This window comes from Pogona vitticeps, chromosome 15, assembly GCF_051106095.1.
Source record: "Pogona vitticeps strain Pit_001003342236 chromosome 15, PviZW2.1, whole genome shotgun sequence".
In the NCBI taxonomy this organism is placed as follows: Eukaryota; Metazoa; Chordata; class Lepidosauria; order Squamata; family Agamidae; genus Pogona; species Pogona vitticeps.
In genome coordinates, this window is record NC_135797.1 from 9,065,862 (window position 1) to 9,090,892 (window position 25,031).

At 48.7% G+C, this 25,031-nt stretch overlaps 2 protein-coding genes across 3 annotated transcripts; both read right to left on the bottom strand.

Annotated features, from left to right (window-relative positions):
• Positions 1–4,750: 4,750 nt before the first annotated feature.
• On the bottom strand, positions 4,751–17,205 carry SNX15 (sorting nexin 15). Of its 2 annotated transcripts, XM_078382025.1 has the most exons (7): positions 17,017–17,199; positions 16,554–16,589; positions 14,003–14,123; positions 12,538–12,653; positions 10,790–11,000; positions 9,119–9,292; positions 4,751–6,468 (listed from the first exon to the last, which is right to left on the bottom strand). In XM_078382025.1, the coding sequence occupies exons 1-7, from the start codon at positions 17,113–17,115 to the stop codon at positions 6,362–6,364; spliced, it is 864 nt and encodes a 287-aa protein (XP_078238151.1). In that variant the 5' UTR covers positions 17,116–17,199; the 3' UTR covers positions 4,751–6,361. The 2 variants fall into 2 exon arrangements, with proteins under 2 accessions (XP_078238151.1, XP_078238150.1); XM_078382024.1 differs by lacking the exon at positions 4,751–6,468 and having other exon boundaries at positions 8,602–9,292; positions 17,017–17,205.
• Positions 17,206–20,220: 3,015 nt separating this feature from the next.
• Positions 20,221–24,008, bottom strand: ARL2 (ARF like GTPase 2). Its single transcript, XM_020814135.3, has 5 exons — positions 23,854–24,008; positions 22,775–22,885; positions 22,084–22,246; positions 21,380–21,460; positions 20,221–20,674 (listed from the first exon to the last, which is right to left on the bottom strand). The coding sequence occupies exons 1-5, from the start codon at positions 23,916–23,918 to the stop codon at positions 20,540–20,542; spliced, it is 555 nt and encodes a 184-aa protein (XP_020669794.3). The 5' UTR covers positions 23,919–24,008; the 3' UTR covers positions 20,221–20,539.
• Between the last annotated feature and the right edge of the window lie 1,023 nt (positions 24,009–25,031).

Below are 25,031 nucleotides of genomic sequence, written 5' to 3' on the forward strand. Positions count from 1 at the left end.
TGATGCAGGTTTACTAACAGCAGTCGAGAAGAAGGAATATTGACCTAACAGATCACCCCTACGTGGTGGGGGTGAGGCTACCCCCTCGGAGCGCCAAAATTAAGATCAGGTGTCGGAAATCTTGTGGATCTGCCTTGGAAAGATTTCCAAGAGATAACACGTCGGGTAACACAAAGAGAGCCTTCATTTCTTTGCCCCTGGAGCCCAACGCTGCCTGCTCTGGCTGGCAGCCGTTTTCTAGGCGTTTGGCCAGGTGGTCAGGCTTCTGCTATCTGTCAGAATGTTGCTACCATTTCCAGACATTCTAGCTCAGAAATCTATCCAGGACAAGGACTTCAGGATTCTTTATCTACACCATCTGCTTTCCTGGACTTGCTTCCTATTATTGATTTGTAAAGAAAAGCTGCATCAGTGCTTCCTGGGAGTTGTAGTTTTGCTGCCCACTAGGCCCTAATAGAGCAGTGGTCCCCCAACCTTGGGGCCTCCAGATGTTCTTGGACTTCAACTCCCAGAAATCCTGGCCAGCAATAGCGGTGGTGAAGGCTTCTGGGAGTTGTAGCCCAAGAACATCTGGAGGCCCAAGGTTGGAGACCACGGCTATAGAGGACACCTTCCGAAGAACTACAACTCCCAAAAGGTACTGCTTTAGCTTTCTTTGTTTGAAGAAGAAACAATGGCAGAGAAGGCAGTGACACAAGTAAATGACTCAAAAAGCCCTTCTCTGGGGATAGGGAGGGTGAAAATTATATCCTGGAAGGTTCAGGTTTCTGGGCTACAATTCCTGGAATTCTTGAATTCTGGGGATTTCAGTCCAAAAAACATGAGCACCCTTCTAGCTGCAAGGCATTGGCATCCTTCCTTGCTGTAGCTTAGTGTAGCTCCTCCATTAGACGTTGCATGCAAGCAGAGGTTCCACCCACTGGGCGCTGGTTCCTCCCAAATCAGCAAGTTGGAGGGCTAGTCTAAAAGGGAAGGGACATTCAGGTTAGGATTCGTAGGCTGGTATGGCCCGAGACCCTTTTTGATGTGCTGTGCACAGCACTCGTTCCGCCACTGAGCCAGACAGACCTGATTCACCACAGTCGAAAATTTCTGACGGAGATGAAGCAGGTGAGTCTCTTGAGAGGCGCAAAGTATGTGCAGTCCTCCCGGGAGGGGGCAGTTTCTCTTAGGTCCCCTACCTGTCCTGTCCTGCAACGGCACCGTGGCCGACCGAGCAGTCAGCTGATGGATTCCTTGACCCAGAACCTGAGGGTCTGACCTAAAGGATCCATGGCAGGGGGAGAGCCCACAAGGTAAGCACTCTTTTCTCCTGCCGGGTTGGGGAGTGATCCTTTGACCACTGGAAAGGAGAGAGAGAGAGGAGGGGACATGTGGATAGGATAAGGCGGTGCCAGTACATACCTGGAAACATCAGTCATCCCGGATGGAGAGGCCCGCGGACCCCTCCATTTAGCCGCCTGGGCAGTTTCTGGGCGATGGCAGCAGAGCAGCAGTCCCGATACGGTCTTGGACTGAAACGCCCAGCAACCTTGCCCACCGATTGTGCCATCCAGGAATTTTGGAAGTTGTAGTCCAACAAAGTCTAGGGATCCGAATTTGGGGACCGTTGCACTAGGTGAAAGCTGAGTCCGGCTGAAGCTGGACCAAACCCCTTGGTGAGTTTCTTGGGGTCCCTCTCTCGGTCCCCGTTAACTCTTCTTCCTCAAAGGCAGGTGTAACAGATCTGGGAACCAGATCTGGACTGTGCCTAACTTTAGAGGTGACCATTCTGGGAGGTTCAAGACCGGCGTGGAATCAACAAGAGTGGTAGAATATACCAGATGGGTGGGATATAAATCGAACAAACAAATAAATAAACGACACCTTTTTTTTACACTGCAAGGCTCATCTGTTGCGCACCCTAGAAGGAAAGTTTCAGAGTGGCCAAGATTCTTAAGTGAGGAATGGTTTTGAGAGAGAAGGACTCAAAAAACTTAACCCCCCCCAGTGCTCAATACTATAGTACTTAAGGAGTAGGGGAAATTGAAATATTATGGCCAATATCCCATTGAGCAGCTTCGCCTGTGCAAGGGGAATGACGTCACTGTCAGTGGCAGATTGCCACGATTAAAGACTTCATTTTTCTATTTTGGGGTTTGCACAGCTCACACATAATGAGACAAAGTTGCATGCATGCCAACACTGAAAAAGTGTTAAGTCAGCAGCAATCTACCACAGATGATAACGCCATTCCTGTTGCGCAGGCAGAACATGCTGAACAGGATTTTGGCTAACATTTTCAACCTCTTGTTTTAGCCACTTTTTGTACCTGCTGTATCTGAAATGTGAAGCTCCCTAGATGCTGAGGCTGAGGTGTAGCCCTCTATGGGCTGGGTCACTCACTGCATGTGTTGGGTAGGAAAAACAGGCCCCCACCTTCCCTGAATGAGAGAGTGCTGAGGATTGCAAAGGTTTTTCTAATCAGATGCTCCACCTTGAGGCCACTTTGCAGAATTTTCTCTGAATCAGGGATGGAAAGTGTATATGACCCTCCCAGATACTGGTGGACTGCGGTTGTGATCCTCCATCAGCTTGTAGAGGGCTACGTGGCTACCCAGTTCTCCAACATGTCTTTGTAGCAGCCTCACTCCTGCCCCTTAATCCAAAATGGCAGTGAAGAAAATGCAAAAGGGAAGAGGGACAGCCCCCAAAGTTACTGCTGTACAACAGCTCCTTAAAACAACAGACCAACGGGGCCGTTGGCAAAGTTCTGCTATCATCAAGGTGGAGACCAACTTCTAAGAAAAATGGAGAATTTCTTTTCCTTTGGGAAAAAAAATTAAGTACAGTGGTGCCTCGCTAGACAGTTACCCCGCATGACATTTTTTTTCACTAGACATTGATGTGATCGCTATAGTGATTCGCAAAACAGTGATTACAATGTTTGGTCCCTGCTTCGCAAACCGATTTTCGCTAGATGATGATTTTGACAGCTCCCTCCGCGCTCGCAAAACAGGTGTTTTGGGGACGTAAGCTTCGCAAGTGATCCTTTGACCACTGGAGATAAGAGGGCTTGGCGTGCTCTGGTCCATGGGGTCACGAAGAGCCGGACACGACTAAACGATGAAGCTTCACAAGACAGCGATGTAAACAGCTGATCGGGGGTTCGCAAAGCGGCTTTCCTATGGCCGATGTTTGCTAGACAACGACAATTCTTCCCCATTGGAACACATTAAACAGGTTTCAATGCATTCCAATGGGGAAATGCTTTCCGCTAGACAATGATTTCGCTAAACAGTGATTTCAGTGGAACAGATTATCATCGTCTAGCGAGGCACCACTGTATAAAACAAGCCTACACTGCACTACTTTATCTAAAAAAAAGCCTCTAAGCAGTGGTTCCCAACCTTGGGGTCCCGTATGTTCTTGGATGATGACTCCCCAAAATCCCAGCCAGCACAGTGAGCAAGGGCTTTTGGGAGTTGCAGTCCAAGAACACCTGGGTTACCCAAGATTGGGAACCCCTACTCTAAGGCAAAGATATTTGCCAGAGGACTCCCGTCCCCATCAGCTCTAGGCAGGAGAGCCAATGAACAAAGATAATAGCATCATCTAGAAGGTCACATGTAGAGATGGGACATCTGGATTTCTTGGACTACAAATCATGTAATTCTTCATTCTGGGAGTTATACCTGATATATAGAGAGAGACACCTAAATGTAGCTGAGCTGGAGAAAAGGCCTCTGCCCAAGCTTCTTGTTCCTGCCCCCGTGCTATTTGGGAGCTTCCTTTCTGAATAGGAAGGTGGGCAGAGCAAGGCCAAGTTAATTCTCAAAGCTCTCCAAGTTGCAGCTTTTCTTCCAGGTCAGCCGCATGTCTGTCTATATAAGGTTTTTCAGGTAAAACTCCAAGAATTATAGGATTTGTAGTTTAAGAAATTTAAAAAATCCCATTCCTAGCCACATGTTCCTGATTCCTCTTCCAAGGTGCGAACATAAAAACCAGATGAAAACTGGCAGGATCGCCTCTCTCGTACTCTCCACTTATGTATGCCCAGTGATCTGGAAAGCCTGCACCTAGCACATCTAGCACATGCTTAACTCAAGCATCTATGGAATTCAGTGCGGCTTCCTTCTAAGTAGAGAGTCATTCTTCCTGTGTCCAGCCTCCCTTTTTGTGACCATCTGAGGCCGTGCAGGGCAGGAAGCACAAAAGAATATAGTAGGACCCCCATATCCACAGGGGATTGGTTCCAAGCCCCTCTCTTTGGATACTGAAAACCGTGGATAATAGTGAACACTATAAATATCATGGTAAAAGAAAAAAAGATTTTTCTTCACATGCATTACTGGAACTGGCCACTAGAGGACACCAGTGTATTCTTCACTAACAAGTATTCATAGCATGGTCTCTGGCTCCATCCAGTGACCTGTTCTGGTAATACATGTGAAAATATTTTTTTCTGGATTTTTTTTCTTTTAATATTTTTAAAATTTTCGGACCATGGATAGGTGAAACCGTGGATACTGATCCTATGGCTACAGAGGTCCTACTGTACACAACAAAAGAGAGATTTGTGTGGATTTATAAAAATTGAAAATCCACCACAATCATAGTGTTGTTTTTTTTCCTGGCCTGTGATACAGTTTCCAAGGTGGGAGAAGGAAGTGACAAAAGAGGTCTGTGGTTCCATTCTGCTCCAGATCTTGAAAGGACTAACTCAAACATGACCAGCCCTTGGAAATAAAAGTCAATTTCAATGCACCAGTGGCATCTGCTCCTGTTTAATGAAAAAGTAATGATTTAACACATTAAATATAACATATTTTTTTCTGAGCTCTGAACAGGACGAATGAAGGCATTTCCATTCCACGATGGCTTCCCAGAAGCAGCTGTGTGAAAGGAGCGAGAGAGGAGGTGAATGAAGGCTCTTACAAATCCTCCCCGTATCGAGATTCTAGGGCAGATTTCCCAAACCTGTTGTTTCCCAAGGGTGCTGGCCTACACCAGGGTGGGAGGTGCCAATTGTGCGCACACACACACACACACACACACACACACACACACACACACACACACACACACACACACACACACACACACACACACACACACACACACACACACACACCAGCACTCCAATGACTTTCACTGGTGCTTCAAACAAATACAGTGGTGCCTCACTTAACGGGCGCCCTGTTTAACGATGAAATCACATAGCGATTAACTTTTTGCGATCGCTTTGCGATGTTCCCTATGGGGAAAAATCGCTTTGTGATGATCGGTACCCTGTTTCGCTTACTGATCATCGCAAAGCAATGATTTTTTAACAGCTGATCGGCGGTTCCAAAATGGCCGCCAGGTAAAAAAAAAGGTCGCCTGCTGTTTTCTGGGACGGATTCCTCACTTACCGGGCAGCGAAAATGGCTACCGTATGGAGGATTTTCGCTTTAAGGTGAGTCTGAAGCCCATAGGAACGCATTGAAGGGGTTTCAATGCATTCCTATGGGCTTTTTAATATCGCATAGCGACAAAATCGCTTTGCAGCGATTTTTGCTGCACCGATTAACGTCGCTATGCGAGGCACCACTGTAGTTTGTTTAGCTAGATCTTGGGAATTCTGTTCTCCAGACTGCCTCCACCCAGAGGAGATTCAGCCTAGATAGCCTTCGGGAAGCTGCACAGTCCCAGCGCTCCCCCTAGTGGAAGGAAATGGTAAGCCTCTTCTGAATATGTCTACCTAGGAAAACCCTGGAAAGGGTTGTCGTAACTCAGAATCAACTTGGTGGCATGTGATTATTTCAGTACCCGGAGGTTTTCAGAAAATGCAGCCTTGGCATGAAGTGGAGGAGCCCAACACCCCCCTCCCCCAGATCTAAACTTGGAAGTAGGTATCTGTGTTATCAAAATACAGCTTCTTTTAAAACATGTTTGGCCATTTGCTATCATTTCTAGATCAGGCGTAGCCCACAAATGGCTGATTTAAGGAAAATTTGCTCCCTTCCACCTCCGGCCCATTATAGTTGATGACGCCTGGACTTCACTTTGTCTGGGGATGTTTGGGAGATGATGTCCTACGTGGGGTTGTTGTGCAAGGCTGTAGCTCCGATTGCCGTCTCGCACCCATACCTGCGCATGACAAATACGGGCACACCCAAAGAACAGCGGAAGCTCAAAGGCCTTGAAAAAAAAGGTAGCGAGGGTCACTGGGAAGAAGATTTACAAACACGTATTTTACAGGAATACCCAACAAAAATGGGTTACGTGGAGAGGGAAGGCCAGTCACAGAATGGATTCTAGCCCGCTGGAACCAGGCGCCTGTAGCTGGCACAGGGCCATCTCTCTTGTGTACATACGCTGGGGTGTGCAACCACATGGCTCACAGCTGCAGATGTTTTAGATGTTGCTGAAATATTTCCTCTGCCCTCTGTAGGTACTCAGCCGTCTTCTTCTTGACAGCCTCCCTACGGGCTGGATCAGGATCCCCTGAAAGCAGGGAAACATCAGTTAGGGAGCTAGACATGAACCCCGCCGTGCCCATTACTGGTCTTGTCAGTTAGCCGAGCCTCTACACTTCGCCTCCTCAAAACCTATGCCGGAAATTTTGTAGCACCAGCCCCAACATTGGTGGTGTCGCCCAACCGTGTTAACAAGCCGATCAGATGATGAACCACAGGGTCCCTTTGTGTTCTGCAGTTTGTTTGCTTTTCAAGATTTTGGGTCAACACCCCTCAAAGTCCCAACAGTATTCTTTCCACATAAAATCTATAGCAACGGTTTGTTTTATAAGGTTTTGCACAAGTCTTAAAAGGGGAAGGTTGTTTACACGGAACACTGTCATGAAAAGTGTCCTGTAGGCTGCGAGGAGCTCAGCCAGGCCTTATATGAGGGGGATGTTCCTAACTAGAGATGTATAGGTTTCTGTGTTCAGATCTAGAATTTTTCCAGAATTCATTCTGGGAAATGCTAGTCTGAAACACACAGCTCTGCTGCTCTGGGGGAATTCTGGGAAGTTCTAGGTCTAAACATACAAATCTGTGTCACTACCATAGGACCACAGAATAGTGAAGTTGGAAGGGGCCTGTGAGGCCATCAAGTCCAACCCCCTGCTCGATGCAGGAATCCAAGTCAAAGGAGATCTGCCCGGTGGTTGTCTAAGTTTCTCTTGAAGGCCTCCAGGGTTGGAGTACTCACCACCGCTCAAGGTGATTGGTTCCACTGTCTTCCTGCTCTAACAGGAAGGTTTTTTAAATATTCGATTAAAATCTGGCTTCCTGTAACCAAAGCCCATTGTTGCACGTCCTTCCACTTTAGGATGATCAAGAACCAATCCTGCCCCTCCTCTGTAGGACAGCCTTTCCAGTACAGTGGTGCCTCGCTTTACAATTGCCCTGCATAATGACGAATCCACTTTACGACAATTTCTGCGATCGCAAAACGATGGTCTAAATGGGGGAATTTCGCTTTGCAGTGATCAGTTCCCTGCTTTGGGAACCGATTCTTCGCAAAACGATGATTTTTAAACAGCTGATCGGTGGTTTCAAAATGGCCGCCGGGTAACTGAAATGGCTCCCCGTTGTGTTTAGGGATGGATTCCTCGCTATACAGGCAGCGAAAATGGCCACCGTATAGAGGATCTTCGCTGGACGGTGAGTTTTAAGCCCATTGGAACGCATTTAAAGGATTTCAATGGGGTTTTTATTTGGCCCAATTTAACGTCCAGGTAGTGAGCCTGTATCTCATAACAAGCTTGGGACTAGGTGAGTTGAAAGTCATATCTGGGTCCTAGGAAGATCATAATCACCCCAGGACCCCCATTCCTGCTTTACACCAGTGTTGTGGGAATGTAGCCATTTTGACAAAGCTGGGAGGGGCCCCTGGAGGCTCAGATCCCCACAGTTGGAAAGGAACCTTGGTGGTATTTACAGCTTTACATCGGACCCCCCCCCCAATACTTATCGCCCAAGTCTTGCTACTCCCCCCCCTCAGAGGCAACTCCAATTTCATGGGGTGCTAAATCTGCTGCAGGTTCTAATCTGGGCTTCACAAAGTGCTGAAGCTATTTTGGAGCCCAACAGCCAGCGACTTCGATAGCTCCCAAGTTCGGATAAAAACCCAGCATGGATGCCAACAAAAGCAAGCTACCTTTCCCCAATGCCCCAGCATTGCCCCCTGTCTCTAACGTGAAAAGAGGGTCCAGGTGGCCAAGCCGACCACACCTTCCATGACCCACCTTACCTTGCAGGCCCTGGAGCAGTAGGTCCACCCCGCTGCGGTAGCCATGGAAGGCCCCTTTGTAGTCTTGGGCTGCTTCGCTCTCTAGGGCACGCCGGATGCGCTCGGTGGCCAGGGGGAGATACCCGCCCGGGTCTGGCTCAGCTGCTCCTTCCTGGGCTGCCTGCCCCAGTCCCTGACTAGGAGCAGAAAGCGCTGGTTCGTGGTCCAAGGCAGCGGTGAGGGCAGCCAGCTCTTCCCCATGAGAAGGGGGGGCAGGCGTGGACGCTGAGCGAGAAAGGAAAAAGCAGACGGAACATTGAACCACTTGATTCCCGAAAAAAAACACTCTCGGCTGAATGGCTGGTAACAGAGAGAGCGGTTTACAAGGGCATAACTTGGGAAGAGAAGAACAAAAACCATCAACCCCCATTTGGTTGCCTAGCTAGTCCTCATTCCACTGAGCCAGGGGCCAGGAACCAATGTGGTAGTGGAGCCAGTGCTCACTGGATGGTTGGAGTAGCAGGGACTATGACATCATCTGCCCCCCCTTCCTGCCTTCCTGCTTTCTTTGGCTGCATTTTTTTTCATAGCTGGCAGATAACTTGGTTTTCCCAGAAACAGGATAAGGTTGGAAGCTACCCCTCTTGGAATGCCATGTATTTGAAGGTGTTTTTGTCTTGAATCAACAATTAAGATCCATTACCTTTACAAAAAGCCCGCTCCTCTATTTCTCCAGCTGCCTGCATGCCTGGATTCTCTTTAAAAAGTAGGATGGCTGTGGGGGCTCTCCATAGGAGCAACACAGCACTTCCAAATTCACGACTGCACAACAGGGAGGAAGCCATAACATCTGGCTTCACATGCTCTGTATTATTTATACGCTGCTGTACCACGACACCCCCCCCCCAAATCCACCTACCTTCTTTGGAGAAAGGGTCAAAGAGGGCCAGCTCCTGGACGGACAAGAGGCAGCGGGAAGGCGATCCTGCCCCCCTCTCCCCACCTTCTTCGTCGTCTCCACCGAAAGCAAAGAGGGCGTCGAAGGCCTCGTCGTCGTTGTCGTGGTGGTGCTTCGTGGGCAAAGGAGGCGTCCCTGTGCCAGGCCATCGGAAGGGTAAAGCACGAGGAACAGGGAAAAGAATAAGAACCTAGTGCAGGCTTACAGCTAAGACAGGTAGCCCTCACCCAGGAAAGCACAGGTCAGCCTCTTGCAACCTTTCTCCAGCCTGCCAGCTCCTGGGCTGTTAAATCCATTGGCCAGCAGCTCTTAAGGTCAGCCCGGGAGTGCACTGGTTACAGTGTGGACGGGCAGCCTTTAAGGAGCTGGGGGTGATGTTTGCCTTCTTTCAGACCTGGGGAGGATGTTTGCCTTCTTTGCATCTCGGAGGGCTGCAAACTCCATCTGGTGTCTGGGGGGGGGAGAGGGGGAGGAGGAACCCCACTACCTCCAGTGGCCAATTCATGATCTGAGAAGTCTTTAGGAGAGGAAATGGCGATTCGAAGACAATTCTCTCCCCTCTTCCCCCTGCAGCCTAAAATAGGTCCAGAAGGGTGGCGGCATAAAAATGGCCAAGGGGGTCATATTTTACTGCTTGGGGGGGGGGGGGGTCATTCAGGGTGTGGGTCTCCTCCTGCTCTCAATCTTAAATGTGGATACAGGAAGCCCCAACGGCAGCCATTTCAACTCCCTGCTTGGCCACAGGATCTGCTGACTCAGGGGTGAGGCAACAGTACCCCAACTCTTAACTATCTCACAGACCTGGAAAACTGTGAGCAGGCCAACCTGAATCAGAAAAGACCTGGTGGCACCGAAGACCAACACCGGGAAGCCCCCCCCCCAGCATCCTAAGGCGGGCTGTTTGAGGAGGCGGTGGGGGGGGGGGCTTTGGTGTTCAGAAGCCATGGGTCTGGAGCATCTCCATTCCCAATGTGGATCCTAGATAATAAGGAAGGGGACCAATGCTTCTCTTCACCCCAGCCTAGGAATTGTAGTTTGCAAATCCAAATTTCAACAATTGGGGCTGTGAACTGGGGAGAGGCAGAAGGAAAGGCAGGAGCCAACTCCCCAAATCCTCTCTGTTCCGCGCATGCGTTCACCCTCATCCCCACGGCCCTTAGGTAAACGGTGCAAAGCAAATTCCAGCTTGTTTTAGGATCACGGCAAGAGTACCCATAAACATACGCAGAATGCTACTTTCTCATCAGAAGGTAAACGGCCGCAACACAAGGTGAGAAGGGGGTGGAAACTGGTCTCCAGCCATTCTTGCTGGAATGTCGGGCAAAAAAACAAAAGGAAAGGAAAAGAAAAGACAAAAATGTTATGGTACCTTAAAGACTAACTGCTATATTTTAATGTGAGCTTTTAGGGCTCAAGCCCACTTCTCCAGGCCGAAGAGTGGGACGCAAGAATAGTATGTCTAAAGAAGCAGGCTTGCCCATAAAAGCTCACATTAAAATATAGCCGTTAGTCTTTAAGGTGCCACAATGCTGTTTATTTTTTAAGTTTTCTTTTGTTTCTGCCCAAAACGTGAGCACAGACAAACACAGCTACCTCTTCTTGTTCAAGGAACAGAGCGCTTGAAGGCCGTACCTCGTTCCTCCGTTTTGGGCTCCTGGCTACCCCCCTGGTCCACCGCGTCGGTGGCCCCACACAGGTCCGGGTTCAAATCCAGGGTCCCCTCCTCAGCGACCGATCCCAGCGCATCCTCTGCCGGCTCTACCCCTTCCGAAGGCACTGGGATCAGGGGCGGAGGCAGAGACGGCAGGTCGGGGCTCTCCAGAGGCCTTCTCACCTCCCCACCCTGCAAGACAGAACCACCAGCAGGAACGGAACTCAGGGCATCCAGTCCCCTGTGAGAGAAGCCGAGGCCCACATACATACAGGGAGAGCAAGGCCAGACGCCTGCCCCACTTTAGGAACCAAGAACGAGACCCAAAGGTCGTGACAAGCCACACAGCCAAATCAGGTCTTCCTGCTCTGAGCAGCTCCCCGGAGTGGCCTCTCTTCATTAAACCGAGGAAACCCACCTAATCGAAAATGAAAATTGGCAGCAGACCTCTGAACGCGTCTGGTTCTGGTTTCCAAGCTTTGCCTGTGGCCCCGCCACCGGTGCTGGGAGTTTAAAAAAAAAAGAAAAAAATGGCCTCCAAGTACCCCCCCCACCCTTACTTGAAGGATTCCAAGCAGGGGACCCAGAGCAGGAGACAGAAAGGTAAGGGCACAAAGACTCTTGGACTGGATGGCGAGTCTCTCTAGCAGAATATTCCGTTTCTAGAGGGGACACTAAGATACCCCCAAAGGGAAATCCGCCCTTAAGACAGCCTCCCAGATACCGATATAAACGCTGAAATCCTGTTGTGCGGTTCCATGTGCACCACGGTGATCGTAGCAGCTGCGGCAATAAATTGCTGCCGGATAAGGCTTCCTTTGGTAATTTTGGGATGCACGCGGCTTGGTCATGTTGTGTCCAAGTTCTGCGCACCACGAAATTGCCTTTAATCAGGGCAGTTTGTAACGGATTATATTCTGTGCGCGAAGGCGTGTGACAGGATTCTAAGCTCAGCTCCTAAGCGACACTTCCTTAAACTGGATGGTGAATCACAGAAACTAGCCACCAGTGGCTCTGACCTCCGTGAATATATTCTGGCTCCTTTCACAGCTGTCCCCAGTCTTGCAGCAGTGAGTTCCACAGTCCCCCAAGGGCGAGAGACGCTGTTCAGCATTCAACCTTGCCAAATGGATGAAAGCTGAAGAATGTGTCCCACCCGGAGAAGATTCTGGCTGGACCATCTGGAAGTCCCCGAATGCTGAACAAAATGGTCTATGGATGTGGAGAAATCCAATCCATGCAGCATTTATATGCAACGGCAACTCACGTAGGCCCCGCCATGTGTACTAAAGGAGATCTAGCAAATGGCTGAGATAACGCTATTGACGTAGCCCACTTCTGGACAAAAACAGTCCATTCTCTTAACATTTCAATTTGTTTTTAATTTTATCTACATTTCATTGACATGCTCAGAATTTTAAATTGTGCCATTCTCTGATCTGTATAAAGAAAGAACGAGTAAGTCCTTTCTTCCGACCTGCCTTTTCCACCTTTCAGCGGCAGTCCATCATCCCACAGAGATGGCCGAGAGACAGGGTGAAAATTCCCTCCCAATCTACTTCCTTTCCACACTGTGCATAATTTTATAAATCTCTCGGTGGGTGTCTCTGCCCAAGCTGGCCTCTTTTCCAAACATTGCAAGCAACCTCTCCCTTGTGGGAGAGTTGCTCTACTCCCTCAGTCAACCGGGTTGCCTTCTCCCCACCAGAAACCCGCCAACCCCACATACCCGGAAGAATTCCTTCAGCTGAGGGCTGTTGTTCAAAGCTGGAATGTTTACGGTGAAGCGCAACATGGTTTCGGCGGCCTTCCGACGCTCCTCAATCACCTCGGGCTCAAACCGGCCTGCATGGAAGAAGAGACCCATACCGAAAAGGTGCCGGGATTTTGCTGGCTTATGGGGTGGCCAGGCAGCCCACGTTTCAGCACACATCTTTTTTTTTCCAACATCCTGCGGCCACCTCCCACTATCCACCCCCTGAGGCCAGTGCCTCCCTCTGCCTAAGGACAGGGCCAGCCACACCCCAAAGCAGCAGCAAGGGCCACAGCCGTGGCTGGCCCCGTGGCTAGTTGCTTAGGATCCACATGGCGGTGATCTTTTGGATCGTGACCCGTGAGCTCAATGGTGTAGCGGTTCACAGTTGGTAGAACTTGGCGGGGCGAAGACTTGTCATTTTGGAACTACGGCTCCCAGCCAGGGAGGCGTCCACAGATCTGCACACCTCTAAAGCTTTAACCGAAGATGTTCAGCCAGTTGCCATATCTCCGTAATCTGAGGCTTAACCTCTGAGGTTGTGTGGCATAGTAGTTAAGAGATAGAGGTTCAAATCTCCACTTGACCATGAAATGTCCTGAATCAAAGGTACCTACCTTGCAGGGTTGTTGTTCAAGAGAAAAGGGCACAGGAGAGACGCATGTATGTAGCCTTGGGCTCAAAGCAGAACGGTATCAAATAAAGGTACCAAATAAGTACATTTAATTGTGCACAGAAGCCTTCGCGTTCATACTGCCAGCACAAAAGAGGAACCCCATCTAAGAAAAGAAAAAAGGTTTCTCACGCCCACTAAATTATTTATCTCGTCTTCTGGCTTCTTCTATGCCAAAGGAAAATGCGTCTGGGATAGGCAGGGCACGGCAGTTGGGTATTAACCTCGCTGATCTGGCAGCCAAATGGTTTCGGAAGGACTTTGGGGTAGACAATCTCCCAGCTTTGCTGGCTTCTTAGACTCTCTTCTCCAGGGGCAGAAAAAAAAATGATTCTTTTGGACTGCCATTTCCAGAATCCCTGACCAGAGGATCCTGGGAGTTGTAGTCCCAAACTGTAACTTTTGCCAAGCTCTGAAAAGTCTGTGTTGCCACCTAGAGGTCCTAGTGGCGGGCGGGGCGGGGTGGGGGGAGAAAGAGAGACGCACCATCGGTATATGTTTATGTTCTATATACCGCGCTGGATAGACCTGATGGGAATCAAAGTCCAGAAGCATTGGCAGGCCATCGCTTTGCCCCCCCCTTCTTAAAAATTCGTTTTTTAAAAAAAGAAATTAAAAAGATATCTCATGCCCTGAAGAAGAAGAAGAAGAAGAAGAAGAAGAAGAAGAAAAAGAAGAAGAAGAAGAAGAAGAAGAAGAAGAAGAAGAAGAAGAAGAAGAAGAAGAAGAGGAGGAGGAGGAGGAGGGATGACCACCCCGGCTGCTCACCAAAGACTTGGGCTTTAGGGAAGGCGGGGAAATCCTCCAGGCGTCGGAAAAGGTTGCGGTGAGTGTAGGCCAGCTCTCCGTGCAGCTTCTTGAAGTCACTGTATCGCTTCCAGACCACAATCTGTGATGGGGATGGGAAAAGATCTTGCTGGAAAAAAAACCACGTTCTGCTACCAGAGCCCCCTCTGGCCCAGGTATCACCCCCCCCCTGGCCTTCAGACCCTCCCATCTATAAAAGCCGACATGACTTTACAGCTGAATCAAGATACAGTGGTGGGAAAACAGCATCTTCCATTGTAAAAACGTGGCATTCTCTTCTGACGTCCCGCTGCCGCCTCCTGTTATAAGCTGCCTGAAAAAAAGGCCTCCTTTAGTCTAAGGATTGTGCCGGCCCTCTGCACACCTACGCCCCAGGTGCCTCCGTTCCGTCTTCCCGTACCTGACCCACACGATTGCATTCCCAGTTGCCAGGCACAGGGAGTGGAAGCCGGACAGTTAAATCGATTTGTTCGAAAGGAGGCACTTTGCGGATGCCCTGGACTGCCAGAAAGACAAGCAAGGGGGTCCTAGATCAAATCAAGCCTGAACTCTCTCTGGAGACAAAACTTCTGAGACTGAGGACACCTTAATTTGGGCCCATCATAAGGAGGCAGGATTCTGTGGAATAAGGCTAGGAAAGGTGGAAGGCAGCAGGAAAAGAGGAAGACCCAAATAAGAGATGGACAGACTCCCTAAAAGAATCCACAGGTTTGAGCTTACAAGAGCAGAGATGTTGAAGACGGGGCATTTTGAAGGCCACTCGTTCAGAGGATCTCTGTTAGTTGCAGGTGGCTTGACGGCACGTTAAACGACAAAAAAAAGCACTGCCCAAATCCTGTTTTCAATGTATTCTTTGTATTTCCCGATTCGTGTTAAGGCACTCCAGACACAACTCGCGGTGTCTCTCAACTCCCTCTCCTCATGAGATTAAGAAAGTGCAGCTGACCTGGCGATTTCCACGAGTTTAATTCAGTGTGAGCTTCTGTGGAAACAATGCCTGGCTGTGTCTGGGGATGGGAACCCTAATCCCTAGAAAGTTCACACTAAAATAAATCCATTTGCAGTGTCAGCCTGTGGGATGCTCTCCCCTCTGAGATGTGTTCTGTGTCCACTCTGGCTGAACTTAAGAAGGACGTGGCATGCGAGGTCTAATTTACCCCTGCAATTTTTGCCCTGTTTCGAATGTTAACCTTTGCTGATTTTAATGTGCTTTTTGTTGTTTAGTCCGACTCTTTGTGACCCCATGGACCAGAGCTCACCAGGCCCTCCTCTCTTCCCCTGCCTCCTGGAGTTTGGTCAAATTCGTCTTGGTCACTTGGATGACTTAATGCCCTTAGTTGACTATAATGTTTTTTTAAGTGAAGTTAGTTTATTCAGTTTTCTATTTATTTAATTTTTAAGTAAAGTTTGGTGTTGCCTGTTTTCTCTACGTATGGTGCCTTGAGCCCTGTGTATTCATGGAAAGGCGGAGTATAATTGTAAGAAATCATCATCATGACGAAAGGCTTTGTTTTGTCTTTGCTTTTTCATACATCCTGAAACACAGTTACTTCTCTGGAAAGTTGTGGAATTTTCTGCTTCCTGAGCCAAAATAACTCCACCAGGCTGGGATGCGATAAAACTTGACTTTGGACTGTACAGTGGTGCATCTCTTGAGCGTTTAGTTTACATTTTGGTGCATCCGCTGCTTTGCCAGAATCACCCTGGAAAGGGTGTTGGCTTCAGAAGTAGAAGAATATTTCTAGCCCTCATGAAATCCTGGGGCCTGTTGGGATGTCTCTTTTCTTTCGGTCTGACCTGCCTTACAGGGTTATTGGGAAGATAAAGCAGAAAAGAACATTGCTTTGGGGTCATCAGAAGAAAGGGGGGGGACTAAATACAGGCAATATGGCTGGGGGCCTCCTGGCTGGATAGTGCGGTGGTTCAGGCACCTGGCTGCCGAGCCAGAGGTTGGCGTTCGATTCCACAGCAGGGCTTCCTGGGAGTAGAGCCAGCCTGGGTGGCCTTGGGCAAGCTGCATGGTCCCAGGGCGCCCCCCTAGAAGACGGGAAGAGTTAAACCACTTCTATACAGTACTCCGAAATCAACCCTGGAAGGGGTTGGATCTGGAAGGACAGATCCTGAAGCTGAGGCTCCAGTACTTTGGCCATCTCATGAGAAGAGAAGACTCCTCGGAAAAGACCCTGATGTTGGGAAAGTGTGAAGGCAAGAGGAGAAGGGGACGACGGAGGACGGAGATGGCTGGACAGGGTCATCAAAGTGACCAACATGAATTTGACCCAACTCCGGGAGGCAGTGGAAGACAGGAGGGCCTGGCGTGCTCTGGTCCGTGGGGGGGTCATGAAGAGTCAGACACGACTAAACGACTAAACAACAACCATACTCAGAAAAACCCTGCAAAGGGTTTCCATAACTCAAGAGATGACTTGATGGCAGGTACTATCATGATGAGGAGCCCCTCCCAGGGATAAATGAGCATCTTCCCACCTCCCACTCCCCAGTTGGGACTTACCTCCTTGACATCTTCTGGTTTCGCTTTGGAGAGGAACTGGAAGGGGAAAATGGGCAGAAAAAGTGAGTGGTGTGTCCAAGGATGATGGGCTTCCAGGCTTCCTTGGTGCCTAGTGGTCTATTACCAGTAATTGCCATGCATATTCCCGGAGGTCCACCCGCCCCTCCCCAGCCATGCCCTAGGAGGGTGTCTGGGCGTCCAAGAGCCAAACCATCATCCTCCACCCGCGTACCTGCATGGGAATGGCTTGGCACCCACGTCCCCACCCACAGGTGCTGCGAGAAGGGGTGCCCCCCCAGTCCCTCGTGCAAAGTGTGTGGGGGGGCGGTGGGGGCACCCCTGGAGTCTTTTTGCGGCTGGGAACTCTGCACATGCTCAAAGGCACGCGTTCCCTTTTAGCAAGGCGGAGTTTCCCAATCCTCCTCCCCCCTCAACCCTGGGGGAGCTCGCTCTCCCTCCTCACCTTGGCCGTCACTTTGTACTCGGTGTAGCCCTTGGGGTGGATGCGGGGCTCGGTGACCGTGTAGTGCCGCTCGTACTCCTCCTTCCCTCGCCGGGACATCCCTGGGATCCTTTTTTCGCGTCGCGGCCCCTTTAAATCCGGAGCCGCCCCCTCTGCGCAGGCGCAGGCCGGCGAGCACCACACCGGGGGGGGGCGTGTCCTCCTCCTCGGCGCCCGGTCGGGTCAGGCGTTCTTCTCTCCCCGGGCGCATGCGCGGCCAGCCTCGCTCCCGGCCAAGCTTGAGACGCGGGACGAGGGAGCGTCTGCAAAGTGCAACCCGCGTGGCGGCGCGTCGGGGACCGGGAGTTAATATTTGGGCGCCGGAGGAAAGTTAAAGTTTGGGGCAGTGAGGGTTGGATGATGAGCGATGCTATCTGTTTTGAGAAGAAATGAGTGGGATTAAAAACATAAGAAAGAAATACATTCTTTTTTTATGAATCCTTATTTTTCTTTTCTTTTTTTTTCAGTGTAAGAAAGAAAAAATAGAAAATCAAAAATGCTGTTTTTAATTTAAAAAATAATAACTGCCAGGAATGTTAAGAATCCAGTTAATGAAAACTTTTAAATATTGTCCTTTTAATGATGTAAGAGCCGTCTTGGTTCCTTTTGAGGAGAAAGGCGGAATAAAATATTTTAAATAAATAAATAAAAGCTAGCACAGACTTTTATTTCCCTGTACTTCTCAAGGTAGCTCCATATTAGTTCCTCTCATCTTTTTTTCCTTTTCTTCTTTTATTTTTTTCCTTTCTGCTTTTTTTTAAATTAATACAGTGTTTTCCTCTTGAGGTAAACCCACCTTTTGAAGGAGGAAGGTGGGGGTAAAAATTAAATTAAAATAACCCTTCACTGAAAAGTGCCACGCCACAGAAACCCAGACTTGACTCTGCATTTTGGCGTGAAGTTTTGGCCGGTCCACATTCCTCTGCTTAATCTAACTCACAAGATTTGTTGAGAAGAAAAAAAAATGGGGCGAGAGAGAACTACACACTGTTTTGACCAAACTGGAGGAAAAAATGGAACGTAATAAATCAAATGAAGTTATTCCACATAAATCCTTTTTAAAAAAAGTTTAAGCAAGAGTCCTGTCAGAGGCGATGTCCGTTAATTAACATAGTCAGCCAGATGCTGGAAAGTTATATCCTGAATATTGTTGTTTAGTTGTTGTGTCCGACTCTTCGTGACCCCCAAGGACAAGAGCACGCCAAGGCCCTCCTTGTCTTCCACTTCTTCCCCGAATTGGGTCAAATTCATGCTGGTCTTTTTGATGACAGTCCTGAATATAACCCCCCCCCTCAAGAAAGGCATGCTGGTTTTTGTGTGAACATAAAACCCACTATAAAGCAGTATCTGTGTTAGAAACAAATCAAAGACCATTACAGCTTTTGAGTTCTGCAGGAATTTATTTTTATTTTTTTTGCTGAGCTAGACCAGGGTTCCTAAAGTCTTCAGCTAAAACTCCCAGGAGCCTTCACCACGAGTTGCGCTGACCAGGATTTATGGGAGTTGTAGTCCAAGAACATCTGGGGACCTAAGACTGGGATGTATTGCAACAGATCAGAGATGGCCAAAGTGCGGCCCGAGGGCCACATACGGCCCGCGAGCCGCTCCTGTCCGGCCCGAAGTTTTGAACATCAAAACCATTTATAGCTTTTTGTCAAAAGTTGATCAGTTGCTTATCTTTAACATACCACGAAAAAACTCTTTAGTATTTGTGAAGATTAACAAGTTTAAAATAAAAACAATCATGGCATCACTGTTTCATTTTATTTTTAAGTAAAGTTGGTTTGGCCCCCGAACACAGTTCAGATTTTTCATAGAAATTCATTGCCCACCCCTGCAATAGATGATACCCCTTGCAAAAAAAGAAAAAAGGGGGGGAGAAGAATCAGAAAAGTCCACCTGAGGTAATTTTATGTCTCCCTCCCTCCCTCTGTTTTACTGTTAGTTGTTATGTGCTATGTTATATGTTTAATTGTTTTTTATAGTGTGTGTTGTAAGCCGCCTAGAGTGGTCATAATTGACCAGATAGGCGGGGTATAAATGAAATAAATAAATAAATACTCAGCCTAATGGAAAGCATAAAAGATCGTGAGCTTCCGTGACAGCAAATAAAATCATTGCCCCTGGTGGGTTTTGTTTTCATTTTGGATTAAGCTCCTGTTACAATGTGGCACTGTGTGATATGTAAGTGTATTTTATTTTATTGTAATTTCTTTTTTTCTTTTTTTCTGTGTGGTAGAGTAGGTTCAGGTTGTGTAATTCTAGTAAAATAATTTTTTTAAAAAAGGTTACAATGTTATCCTCCTGAAAAATCTCAGCCGGACGGCTCCTCTGTGGCCACCTCCTGCATGTTGCCAAAATTGGATCTCCAGGTTAGCAAGGAAAGCAGCTTCGAGACCTACAAAAGGAAGATCTGCCCCACAGCCCCTAAATTATGGGAGATCCACTGCCTGAGGAACATTTTGCCCAGGCCAAGGAGACAAAATAGATCATGCTGCAGCCAGCCCCATCAAGTCGACATGGTTAATCTTTCCAAAGGCAGCCTAAGGATTAGTAAAATCAAGATTCTAGTCCCCACTAAGCCATGAAACTGAGTGACCTTCAGCAAGTTATACTTTCTTTTGATTTCTCATATCAGCCTACCTTGCAGGGCTGTCGGGGGGGGGAGAGGCAGGAAGCCATGTACTTTTCAGCTCGCTGGAGGAAAAGTGGGATTATCACTGTAAATAAGATTTCCATCACCCTGTGTGGGTGTGAAACCTGGACAGTCCAGAAAGCTTGACAGAAAGAAAACTGATTCCTTTGAAATGTGGTTTCAAATGAATCATATTTCGTTTGCAAGAGAGCTTTGCGGGTCCCTTGGGCTGCCAGAAAGACTAACAAAAATGGGTCCTAGATCAAATCGAGCTTGAACTCTCTCTGGAGGCCAAAACTGTCGAAAATGAGGCTGTCTTACTTTGGGCACAACGTGAGAAGGCAGCAGGAAAAGAAGACCAAATACGAGATTCACTGACTCCCTAAAGGAAACCACAGGATTTAATTTGCAAGACCCGAGCAGGGCAGTTAAGGACAAGACATTTTGGAGACGGCTCACTCATAGGGTTGCCCTAAGTCAGAAGCGACTTAATGGCATGCAACAACAACAATCAATAAATATGCTATAGCTCTGGATCACAGCAGCGGTTTTATTAGTAAGCTTTTAATACAGGCTCGCACGGAGGACAGAGGTGGGCAGCTGGCAAGACCCCACGGTGCCCTTTCCCCGTTCCTCCACAGGGCACAGTGCCCTGAGCCCAACCCGTCCACAGTATTCTGGTTTCTGTCCGCCACCAGTGCAGTGAATTCATCCAAAAAGAACCACACTCCATCCATTCAGGCACAAGGTGTGCGGTTGTCTGGAAAAAGCACACGCCATGTGACTAGCCACACAGGGGGCAGCAGTGATGGTGGAGGGGGGTGGGATACCCAGCATCCACTCTCCGGCTCAGTCTGCTGTGAATATCCGGCTGGAGATGTCATCCAGCAGCCAGTCAATGCCAGCCAGCAGGTTTTCTCCGGTGTAAGCGCTGCAGCCCTGGATGCACCAGTGGTGGGTATGGATGCTGTCCAGATCCAAAGCCTGGGGAGGAATGGGGGGGGGGGAGAAAAATAGGATTTCTGAAAATCTTGTGTCAAAGCCTACACAGATGACCAGGAAACTAGACTGACCTGACTCTATGCCAGGACTCAAGCTTAATTTATTTTATTTATTTATTTGATTTTTATATCGCCCATCTGGAAAAAATCCATTCTAAACACTCTGCTCACACCCAACTATTTCTTCCAGATTCCAGAGGTGGGTGACTTTGGCCAGTCCAGAACACTTCGAGTTCCTGGTTTTGAACCAGATAAAATACCCCATGTATAAGATACCCCCACTTTTCTAATCCAAAATTAAGAAATCTAAGTGGGGCTTAGCAAGTGCAGGGGGAAAGGGATCAAAGCGCTGCAGGATCGCTTTGATCCCTGCTTTCCCTTCCACTTGTTTTTGTTCTCTCCTCAGCTTACTTCCGTGTATAAGACGACCCTCAATTTTTAGTCTTAAAGATTTTAGACAAAAGTATAGTCTTATACGTGGAGACCAGATTCCCAGCACACTTGAAATTGGGAGTCAGCAGCCGTTGTGGCAATAAGAGGAAAGCCCCCCCCGCCCGTGAACGTTGTTCTGAAGGAAGATCAGGAGCCCAGAAGACAGCATTACAGGCACTTCTTGGATGCCAAACCACTCCAAGCAGTTGCAGGTCCTGCGTGCCTCTCTCTCCTCCATCCTGCCTTTGGTTCTTACCTCCTGGATGGCGCTGGAGCTCAGGGCCCCTGGCAGGTCCTGCTTGTTGGCAAAGACGAGCAAAGTGGCTCCAGCCAAGCGCTAGCAGGAGAGAAACAACAGGTTACATGAAGTAGCCTGGCTAACACCAAGTCAGATCGTTGGCCTGTTATATCCAGCGCCGTCAACCTTGACTCCTGATGGCTCCCCTTCGTTTCTTGGCTAGAGATCCTGGCAAAATCTGAGTTCTACCCCGTTAGTTATGATTCATCCCATTAAAAAATTAAAATAAGTTTCTAGTCTTCATTGTTCTTCATAAACAGGCATTTGAACAGGTGTAGAGGAAACCACCCTGCAGCAACTCAATCCAGTAGGGCCAATATTATCATCCTTCATCCTTCCCGCCAAGCCCTCTCCGCATCTCCCTCTGGCATTTAAGTACAATGGAACATAGGTGTCAATGGGACCTTTACCCCTTTTAGCCTTATCCAGTGTTTCTTTTTTCAATTTTATTGTTAAACGGAAAAGGGACAAATAACAAAATTAAAACTAAAATACAGACCCAGTGGTGACTACACGCAATGCACATTGAACTTTTCCCACCTGTGCACCCTTGGGACTAGGTGACCAATAATACCGATCTGTACCCCTTTTCACCCCATTTATCTCCAAAAGTACAGTGTTTCTTAATAAACGTGCACAGAGCCACCCCCGGGTCCCCCTACCTCCTCCACCAGAAGACTCTGCAGTTCCCGCTTGCAGTCCTCTAGCCGCAGATTGTCAGCGCTGTCCACCACCCAGATCAAGCCGTCCGTGCTCTCAAAGTAGTTCCGCCAGTACGAGCGCAAAGATTTTTGGCCCCCCACGTCCCACATATTCAGCTTGAACCTGCAGGGGGGGGGAATGATAGGCCTTGTTAAGCGGGAAGGAGAGGGGAGAGGTGGGCCAGGGGAAGGGGGCAAAAGGAGGCCTCGCTCCGTCCCAGAGCAAAGAAAAGGCCCTTTTGTGGACTACAATACCCCAAATCCTCCAGCCCAGCGTAGGTTAAGGGATGCTGGGAACTGTAGTCAAAAATAACTTTTGCAATGCCTAATCTATCCTGTTCTGCAACAACCAGTACGTTCTGTGAAGTTTGCTTCTGGCGTATAGCAAACTTACGAACGAATGACATCCAAAAGATTCTGTCACTGACACTCCTGCTCGGCTTTTGGAAACCAAACACTGTGGTTTCTTTTGTTGAGTCAATCCATCTCACACAGGGCCCTCCTCATTTCCTACTGCCCCCAACTTTCCCCAGCATTATTGTCTTTCCACTATGCACTCGAAGGGCGACAGCCTCCATTTGGTCATTGTTGCTTCGAGAGAGAGAGCAAAAATCCTGGGAGAGTGGATTGCACAGGTAGGGGGTGGCCTCACCCTCGATGCTCCAAGGTCTTGATGTTGAAGCCCAGGGTGGGCGAGATGGTGTCGATCTCGTCTCCATTGAACTTCTTCAGGATGGTGGTTTTGCCAGCATTGTCCAGGCCCCTTAGGCAGGAAGGCGTTAAGGGAGGGTCACGAGTGCAAGAGGACGAGAAGGAAGAGGCTAAGAGAAAGGTGGCAAAGCCCCATGCAAGAACTGCTTGTTAGGAGGGGGAAAAAGAAGAAGGGGGGGTTGGTATGAATAATAATAATATTAGATTGAAAGGAATTCTGGATTTGGGATCCAAAGAGAAGGACTTCACTGAACTAGCCCTAGCCTGGCTGAAGAAGACGGCACCAAAAATAGACCGGACTGTTTATGATTTGGATAAAATACATAGAATGCTGTGGGGGGGCGGGAGGTCTGTCTCCGCGGTCTGGTCCGGCTCAGGCCATGGACCGACACCGGGCCACAGACCGGGCGGGGGGGGGGTTGACGACCTCGGTTTTAAAGGACTCTGGAATTTTAACAAGAGTATGTATGTATGTATGTATGTATGTATGTATGTATGTATGTATGTATGTATGTATGTATGTATGTATGCATGCATGCATGCATGCATCTATCATCTATCTACACATACATACATACATACATACATACATACATACATACATACATACATACATACATACATACATACATACATACATACGTATGTTGTATGTATGTATGTATATACTGTATATGTGTGTGTGTAGACATGGATATAAATATAAAAATAAATAAATAAAAATTAAAAAGGCCAGGCCTCCATGTCTACACACACACACACGTGTCTGCCTTGACTGCGAATGTATGTCACGAGCTGGGCTTAAGGCAAAGGCACTCTGCACATGCTCTCCTGGTACTCTCGACCTCTTTTGAGGCTCGCTTTCAAAATAAGCCCGAGGGTTTTAACCCTAATGCGCTTGGGCCCTGATCACCCTGGAGCAAACCAAGCAGGAAAAACAACCCAGCCCAGGCGCCGCCATCGTTGCCCCCCCTCCCCCGCCCCGCCCGCGCCCCTTCTTTTTGCCCCGCGGAAGGATACAGCATGAGCAGCCGCAGCTCCCGCTCCTTCTGCCGCATCTTCTTCAGGATGCTGAGCAGCCCCATCACGCGGAAGACCGACTCGCCTCCTCCGCCCGGCCACCGGCCGGGACTCTTTGGCTCCGCCTACACCGGTAGGCAAACCGGTTCCGCCAATCAGGAATGCCGTGGGCTCTTGCAGCCCTAAGAGGTACAGCTCTTTCTCAATAGGGCGCTTCAGAACTCTTAGTTCCCAAGCGACGCGCCATCTGCGGGGTCAAGGGACCAAAAAAATAAATAAACATAACACGTTTTTGCAGTTCTTTAAGAACCACAGAGCAGAATATTGGGCTCATCTTCAATGTACGCAATGGTGTGAAATTATACTGATTTCCATATTTTCTTCTTGCCTCGCCGGGGAGGTGATTTTTCCCACTGCCTGCATGGAACCTGACGTAAGGATAGAAAGCGACACAGACCGCACCTCTTATTGTTTCCGCTGTCATTCAGCGCCGAGTCCCCTCCTCCTGGGAGGAGAAGACCAACGAGGCTTAGAGGGGGACCTAGCATTTGCAGCCTAGAGTTGTAAAATAGTAGAGGCGAGACTCAACGGTCGTATTCCGAGCCCTATACAGCTCTTTCTTTCTCCTAGCCTCAGCGTGCACCGAAAAGAGGAGGGAGAATTGCTCATAGCCGTCAATTAAAAAAAAAAGAATAGCCATGCAAAGAGATGCGATGCCGTTTTTCCCCCCCCTAAATTCTACTTCCTGTTTCGTGGAGGAGGAGAAATAATATTCCGAGGGACTCCGGGTTATTTAAACGTGCATATATGCGAGTCAAGACAATGAGCGCTCATTTGTGTTTTTTTTTTGGGGGGGGGGAGAAGAAAGAGTCCGGATTGTTTTTTTTATTTATCATACTTATAGATTGCATGACAAGATGCGGGGTGTGGGTGCAGTGGAGGGAATGAGAGAACTAGGACTCTGGAGTGCTGGGTTCGAATCTCCACTCGGGCGGTGGGAGTGGAGAAGGGGGAGGCTTTCCCTCCAGCCTGGGAACGGATCTGCCTCCGGCTGCAAGGTCCGTGGGGAGACCCCGAGGTGGGGGCAGACCCCATCGGAGAAGGCCAGGGATCCCCCTCAGACCCTCTTATTTTTGGAGGGGGGGAGGTTGAAGCTAGAGAGAGGGAGAGGGTGGAGG